Source organism: Tetrao urogallus (genome assembly GCF_951394365.1).
Source record: "Tetrao urogallus genome assembly, chromosome: Z".
In the NCBI taxonomy this organism is placed as follows: domain Eukaryota; kingdom Metazoa; phylum Chordata; class Aves; order Galliformes; family Phasianidae; genus Tetrao; species Tetrao urogallus.
In genome coordinates, this window is record NC_136816.1 from 1,332,218 (window position 1) to 1,340,815 (window position 8,598).

The 8,598-nt window shown below is 44.0% G+C and overlaps 1 protein-coding gene across 1 annotated transcript in view; it reads right to left on the minus strand.

Moving 5' to 3' along the window:
* The window catches only part of MTAP (methylthioadenosine phosphorylase), a gene marked incomplete at both ends in the record, with an annotated part of 28,219 nt that extends 20,205 nt beyond the window's left edge, over nucleotides 1-8,014 (minus strand). Inside the window, 2 exons of the mRNA XM_079548204.1 lie at nucleotides 1,976-2,062; nucleotides 7,991-8,014. Of these exons, the coding sequence (XP_079404330.1) occupies nucleotides 1,976-2,062; nucleotides 7,991-8,014 (111 nt within the window). The remainder of the gene's footprint in view (nucleotides 1-1,975; nucleotides 2,063-7,990) is intronic.
* Nucleotides 8,015-8,598: the final 584 nt, after the last annotated feature.

Consider the following 8,598-nt stretch of genomic DNA (forward strand, 5'->3'; position numbering starts at 1 on the left):
GAATGATGGAAGCAGAAAAAATGAGAAGACATAAATATATATATACATATAAATATACACACACACAATTTCACCTGTATATTTAATAAAACTAATTTAATACATTTCCACCATTATTACTAACATATCTTGAAAAATCGGGAAAGACCAACACTGATACAGAGAAACTGCAAAACTTCTGTATTATTTTCCTTTTTCAGGAACTTTTCCAGATTTCTGGAGAGAAAAAAAAAATCCCCACTTGGTTTTCAAACGATTCTTAGAATTCAAGATGATCAAACAGATGACAGTTCAAAGAACTTATTTGAGCAAAATGCATGCTATTACTGTGTTTCTAAAGGTAAAGAAGTAGCATTAAAAAAAAAAGCAACCATGTATTTCGCCGTTCTCAAATGTCAAAGATGTCAAGGAACATCACCTACCCTGAGGTTTTCAGCAACAAGCCTCTTTCTAAAGTTCTTCCCAAGACACATAACAATTAAACAACAACATGTAAGGGGAGTGGGACTGTGTTGTTCACATTTTTACAGCGCAGAAAGAAACGAACATACATGTTTAACTATGCTCTCCGCTTTCCCTTTGGCATTTAGACTTTCATTTTGCTACTTCCTAGTTCTGCTTAAACAATATAGACTTCATCTTGCATCTTAATATTCTCACCAGTAAAAAGACCACAAAGACCTGAAGGGTTTATTAAACTAGGTTCTTTACTTACTAAATTTTCAGGCAGACTACCTCTTCTTAGTTTTCAAGGCTCTGTGAAAAAGCATCTTTATGGCAGAAAAAAAACCAATTCAGTTTTATATCAGTAGCAATCATGAGGAAGAAGATGATGCATCTTTAGGAAAAAAAGACCCACACTTCTAAACTTTTCCACATATACCTAAAAAAAAAAGCTCTTATTTTCAATTTTGCATTGTGCAATGACAGTTGTTTATTTCTGTTGCTCTAAAATGAGAGCAGCAAGCTGTGTAGTTCCTCCTTCCTCAATGCTAAAACAGGCAAATATTAATTCACCTAATGATACCAATTACACTAGTCAAGTTTGCTTCTGCTCTGTCTTAACTGAATCAATTCAACCCATTCACTGCACCATAAACCACTGTACCTTGTGACCCAACCCCTGCGCATCTTCATGTCCACCAGCTCCATGGGGATGAAAAGTGCATTCATTCAAACATTAAAGTTAATGTTGCTCTACAGAGGAGATTCTGAGGGCAATTCTAAAGCACTCAGGCTGCTCTGGTCTTACAGCACTACCGAAAATCTCAGATCCAATTCTTTCTATAAACTTCCTGTGTCAACTGGAACTTCCCCTTTCCCTGCCCATACTCTCCTGTCCTTTATCTTTCTCTTCCTGTGTGTCTTTCACAATACACTAGGCACTGTGTACAGAGCAACATCCTCAGCCTCCACTCCCTCTGGCAGAAGAAAAGGGCTGAAGCAATATGAAGGACAACAGATCATGATTACCTTGACACACAAGCAGTTTCTAAGCATCGTTTTCCAATCTGTTTCAAATGATGCAGCTGTAAGCAAGACTGCAAGGACAACACTATATAAAGTGTATAAAGGTATAATTAAAGTTTTACAGGGAACATGGGAGCTCATATACCTCAACAAATATTTTTCTCCAAAGTCGAAAGGTTTCTGGAGCTCTCTGACATATAGTGCAGGCCACAAACAGCACAAATAAGAAAGAGGAGACTCTTGACTGCAAATTCAGGACTGAGTTTGTAAATGAATCCAATATACAAAGGAGAAGAGGTGTATTCTCCTTTGCACACCATCACCTTTTAAGACTTTGTGAACAGCACGTGGCCATAAAAAGGAAACAGTCTCGTGAGAGTATCCATTTAACACAGACATGGATCATCTAACAGAGAAGCCTGGTCTAACAATTCTTCAAGCAAATAAACATCTTTAAAAATGGGGAAGAGTCTTGTAATAATAAAACATCTCGTGTTATACAGACCTTGCCATAGGGAGTATCAACATATTTTTCTGTTCTTTCTTCTAAGATATCCGGATCATCTAGGCCAGTTCCACCAATAATTCCAATCTTAAAAAGAAAAGTACATTATCAGCCTTCTTGAAATTACACTCCATTTAACAATATATCTCAATAACTACCTGGGCAGCCCCCAATCATATTTTCTGCTTGAGATGGGGCTAGACTATGAAGTTTCCCAAAAATAAATTTGCAATGACAGCATTTAAAAAAAAAAATATTTAACTTGACGATTTCGCACAATATGATTCTTTTCTTTAAAGATACCCAATTAAAAAAGCTATGAAAAAAACTTAAAAGATGTGCCAATTCATCTTTTTTTTTTTTTTTTTTTTCCAACAGGAAAATGAGAGATATTTTCTGGGAATGTCTCTATGAGTCAAATATACCTGTAAAAGCATCATACAATAAAGGCTCCTTGTTTCCAGAGAGAGGAGCAGTCCTGTATATGCAATACTAAATACAAGATAGTATAATATACTATTATACAAACTTTCTTCTTTTTTTTTTCTGAAAAATCAGAAGTCTTTTGAGTTGACTAGCAAAGACCTAAAAACCACCTTGCTTCTGTAAAATGTTTCTGTACATCTTTGGAAAAGGAAGACAGCTAGTAGTACCTGAAATGAAAGGAACTTTCTAACAATGTCAGCTGCTTAGAGCACTGCTAGGCTTCTCTGCAAAAGAACAATTAGCTCTTCTAGGATGTTGAAGAGCAAAGATACTCATCCAATATTTGCCCACAGCAGCATCAAACATTCTCTCCTCTGTATGTTGGGGTCAGATTTTATTCAACACACAACCTTAAGTAGAAACATAAACAGGCTCCTGTTATTCCTACTTTTTAAATTTAATCCTTTGACATTAAATGCACTTCTTCCAATTTTTTAATGAAATAAACTGATAATTCTAAAGCATAATGGAATGAAAAAGAGTGGGTCAAGCAGAGGACCGCTCAAATGTATTTCACTTTCTTGGGCAATCAGGCTGGAAGAACAGTTTGAAACTGTTTTGATACAGTTTATATACTAAGTAAGTATGAAATGAATCACAAGGGCAGGATAGAGGGGAACAGTCACCTCCCTTGGTCTGCTGGCCACCCCTTTTTTGATGCAGCCCAGGATACTGTTGACTTACTGGGCTCCAGCTTTGGATTTACTGGAAGCGTCAAGCCTTTACAGTGCTGCTCTCAGAGAGATCTCCCAGTCTATACCTATCAGGGGTTGCCCTGACTCACATACAACACGTGCACTCCACCTTGTTGAACCTCCTTAGGTTACCCTAGGCCCACTTTTTGAGCATGTCCAGGTCCCTCTCAGTGGCATTCGTGCCTTCTCTTGTATCAACTGCATCATTCAGATTAGTGTCATCCACAAAATTGCTGAGGATGCACTCAATTCCACTGTCTAGACTGCTAATAAAGATGCTGTGTACACTGGTCCTAAGACTGATCTCTGCGGAACACTACTTGTCCTTCACCTGGACATAGATAGGTTGACTCTGACCCCTCTGACTATACAACCAATTCTTTACCTGCCAAATCTAGTTTTCCAATCTATACCTCTCCGATTCAGACATAAGGAAGTGATGTTGGACTGTGTTTAAAGCCTGCCACAACTCCAGGTAGACATCAGGTGCCCCTCTGTTGTCCACCAATGCTGCCACTCCGTTATAGAAGGCAACAGACTGGTCAGGCATGGTCAGCCTTTGATGGAGCTGTGCCAGCTGCTTTGGGTCACCTCTTCATCTTGCATGTTCCTTAATATATCACTCAGGAGGATGTGCTCCTTGTTCTTCCCAGGCACAGAGGGGAGGCTCACTGCCTTATAGTTCCTTGGTCTTTCTTCATATCTTCTTTGAAATTGAAAGCAATGTTCCCCTTCTCCAGTCACCCAGAGACACTGCCTGATGGCCATGACTTTTCAAATATGATGGAGAGTGGCTTGGCAATCACATAAGACAGCTCCTTCAGGACCATGAACTGCATATTGTTTGGCTCCATAGACCTGTACACATTCAGCCTCATGAGTCTCAGGTCTGATTTGAACTGCTTTTACAATTTTTCATTCCCTGATCCATGCCTAGAAGTTAAGGGATGTGTAAGGCATGGGAATCCTGACTACCAGTGAAGAGTGAGGCAAAGAATATGTTGAGTACTTGAGCTCTGTAATTAGGTGTGATCCCTAACTTTAACCCACAAACTCCCAACCTCAGAATGGCTATTCTTCAGCGCCAGCTCTTTGCAACCTATCCATTTCTTAACATAGAATGCAATCCTTCCACTCCTCCTTCCCTGTCTATTTCTTCTTAAAATCTTGTAGCTCTTGACTGTAGTGTTTCAGTGTCTGTGATTCATCCCACCATGTCTCTGGGACAGTAATCAGGTCACAGTTTTCCAATTGCACCATTGCACCATGGTTTCCAGCTCTGCTTATTTCCCATCCTATGCAGTTCAGTTTAGTGACACTTCAGCTGCGCTATTGGCTGAGTTACCTTCTTGGAGGAGCCCTCCCAAATTTTTTGGGAACAAATCTGTGGCTTTCCCATGTTGCTTTCTAGAGTGACAGCATTTCTCAGTCCTTCCCCATCCCTAGGAAGTACACCCCCTTCCCTCATGAGATCTAGTATAAAGCTCTGTTAATCAGTCCAGCCAATCTGCTGCCCAGAACATTCTTGCCCCCCCACTGTCAGTTCCATCCCATCCAACACCAGTATATGTGGTCTCTCTAAGTGTGTCCAAGATCACAGTACCCAAAATGCCCAGTTTAACACCATCCACATAGCCAATCATTCAGCTGGTCCATTCTCCTCCTGCCCAAATCTTAGTCTCTAACCAGAAGGATTAAGGAGAATACTGCCTGTACTCCCAGTCCCTTCAACATCCTCCAAGGAACATAAAATCTTTTAAAATATTTTGCTATTTTCTATTTGTACTCCCCTGTGACCCAGTTTGAAAGAGTGGGAGCAAAAACTAGTTGCTTATCAGACCTGGTAGCTTCTTTCCAGTGTATGAAGTGTGGGTTTCTGGCAGCAGCAAACTTCTCTAGAGAGACTGTAAAGGCAGCAAATGGGAGCCTCGGTGCACCTTCGTGTGTACTGAGTCCCCAGTAACTAAGACTCTTTGACTTTTTTTGATGGCACTGGTTCTGACTTGTGTCCTTGACTGGATTATCCTAATGAGCCTGTTTCTGTGTCCAAACCATTATCCACACCTTTTTCTCTTTCCAGCCCCAGTGCCTTCAAACAGTCATTTATGGGTACTTCAGAGACAAGCGGGAGGATCCTCCTCCAGAGACATATGTGCCATCCCCAACACCTTGTATGCTACTGCAGTCTGTCTCCTCAGGGCTGGAAGATAGCTTAGCTTCTCCTTCTTGCAAGGACTTCTGCTCGTCAGGAAGTCTCCTCGTGTGGATATGCCAGCCAGAAAGGTTGTGGCTCCCCAGTCTGTTCTGCCTTGATCCTGGTCATTGCAGTGAGTGCTCATCATATTTGTTTCAACAGACTGCTGGTCCCTGCTGCTGCCAGATGAGAAGACAGTGGACCACATTCTGCCCTCCTTGCATGCCCTGCCTATGTGCAGCACTACTCTGTTTGTCCATCCTGGTTGCTCGCTCTCCCAGGAGGCTGCTTTTGTACATGCAGAGGTGCCATACTGCTGCTCAATCACTCTTGAGAGGACTGAGGGCTCCTAGCAACTCTGCCCTTGCCCCAAGGTTTCCTTGTTTTCACAACCTCCCTCTCACTACCTCTATTTCCCATTGTGCTGCAGAATGCACGAGCAGTGCTGCTAATTGCCTCAGAATAAAGAATAAAGAGCATAAGGAAATGTTTTATTTACCATCTAATGCTGAAATAGGCTTCCCAGAGAATTGGCTGATGCCCCTTCTGATGTCTGTCAGTGTAGTAACAGAACAAGGGATAACAGTTTTCAACTAAACAAGAGTAGATGCCCAACCGATGTCCGTCAGAGTTCAAGAGGCATTTGGATAATGCCATCACCAATATGCTTTAATTTATTATCCCTGACAGGTCAGATAGTTGGGCTTTGTGATCTTGGTAGGACCCTTCCAGTGGAACTGTTCTGTACTAGTCTATTCTATTCATCAAGTGATTAATTTTAAAAGAGACTGTGTGGTTGTCTTCACACGTCAAAACCACTACCTCGAGGAAACTGACCACGGGCAGATAGTCTCAAGGCTAATATGCTGAAGCAGCTCCAACGTCTCGTTGTCTTTTGCTACCCCCTTGTGGAACTTGAGGAGAAGGGCAGCAGAAAATACTTTGAAAATCCACAGGCTCCAACTCTGAACATATTCAAGCATTAGGAAGACATGATTACTGTCTGCATAATATTGGATGTTTCTCACGCTGCTTATATATCACAAACATTTAGATTAAATATTAGACTTAATTTGCTCATGAAAATCTTGAAATTCACACAAACATTATGATGAACAATTGTTTGCCTTAAGAATGATACAAGAAGTGTGCAACATGAGCAGTCACAAAAATCAAAATCAAAAAAAGATCATTTTTAACAATGGCCAGGCATAAATTCAGTAAACAATGAAGATTATTATTTTAACAGGAGTCAGGATCAAAATGGTAGCTTTCCCTTTCTCGATTCTAGAAAAATATAATTTCCTTCAGTAACTAGTTTTATCTGGTATTATATTTTCTGGCTTTATTACTGTCCTATGATTTAATATTCAAAAGGGAATGCTTATCTGCCTAAATATTTACATCTGGAGAAGAAAAAGGTACATGCTAGAGATAGGTGCTACAGCTGTATGACATAAACATCAATTTGCTGTGGGCTGGTTGCCCCCCACTAGAATAAGCTGTCTATGGCCTCATCCAACCTGGCTTTGAACACGTGCAGGGACTGGGCAACCGCCACTTCTCTGGGTAACCTGTTTCAGTGCCTCACCACCCTCAGCAAACAATCTTCTTCTTGACATCTAACAGAAATCTACTCTTGTTTAGTGGAAAACTGTTATCCCTTTTCTGTCACTATACTCTCCAGTGAAGAGTCCCTCCCCGTAGGACCGCATTAGGTACTGCAAGGCCACAGTGAGGTCTCCTAGAGCCTTCTCTTCTCCAGGCTGAACAAGCCCAGTTCCCTCAACCTTTCTTCAAAGGAGAGGTGCTCCAGCCCTCTGAGCATCTCTGTGACCTGCTCCAAGAGCTCTGTATCATTCCTACGCTGGGGGCCCCAGGCCTGGACACAGTACTGCAGATAGGGCCTCACAGGAGGTCCTGAAGAACGCATCTGATCTCAAGAAAGCTGATGACTGCTCCAGTCAAAACACAAACCCAAGCGTTCTGCCTCGCCAGCCTCCTCTCTGCGGCAGGCCCTGAGCCTTCCAAGAGATTTTTAAAAGGCACAGCACAGACCAGCCCTGCTGTGATTTCTTCTGCCTCATTCCGATTGCAACCCTGCTGGAACTTCGCATGTGCTTCAGTCACTTTCACTATCAAATCAGACCCACCACAGCCCAGCCAGAAATCCGGGAAGGTGCAGCTCTCCATGGGCCTGCTGCTAGACTTTACAAAAGCAAAGCAAACCAAAGCAAAGCACAGCAAAGCAAAACCCAGAATTCCCACGGCGTCTCAGGCACCGCAGTCGACCCGCGTCGGCGCGAGCGAGCCGGGCCCGCACCGTGCCACCGCCCGCCACGGGGACCGCCCTGCCCGCGCTCCGGGGGCCGCTGCCGGCGGGGCGGGACGGGACGGGACAGGAGGGAAGGGGGAAGGGAGCGAGAGAGAGGCGGAAGGTCAACGACCCCGTGCCCAGCGCCGAGGCGGCAGTGGCTTGGCCGCCGCACGGCCCGTCCCACGCGGCCGCTTCTGACGCTCAGCAGCGGCTCAGGGGACTGCGATAGGCAGGGAGGGCAGAGGCAGGCAGGCAGGCAGCAGGCAGGCGAGGCGCACCTCCGGCTCGCCGGCAGCTCCGCGGCCCTTCCATCCCACACTTACCTTCACGGCCGCAGTGGCAGCCATGTTAGCAGCGGGCGGGCCTTTCCGCCCGGGGGTGCGGGCACGGGCTGGGGGACGCCGTGTCAGCTGTGATGGCCGTTCATTAGGAAACAGCTAAGAGTCTCCCGTAGTAAGATCTGTTCTATTGCGATTTCTGTGTCTTCAAAAGATGGCACGAACAAGTTTGTTTCTTTCTAAAGATGCCTCCTCTCTCCGGAAGCCCTTGGGCTGCACCGAAGGAGGGAGGGGGGAAGTGAACCCAGTGCTCCTGAGGCCCCGCTTGCAGTACTGAATCCAGGCACGGGGCCCCCAGCGCGAGAAGGATACAAAGAGCACAAAACACCGTTTGATAGAGTGAATTCTCTGCTGCAGAACATTTGTTTTCAGCATAGTCCCCATCATTGGCCATGCGTTTTTGCTAGCGGTTGACAAGATCCTAAATGCCACGTCTGTAAAAATCTGCGCCAGTGGAGGTGACCTAACTGTTGTTACCGCTGCTGAAACTCTCCACTTGCTGCCCTACCATGCTCACATCCACTGCTTGGTCTCCATAAATAATTATTGAGCTTAGGAATGTCAGTGAGTGCAGGCTTATTTCTGCATGGAGG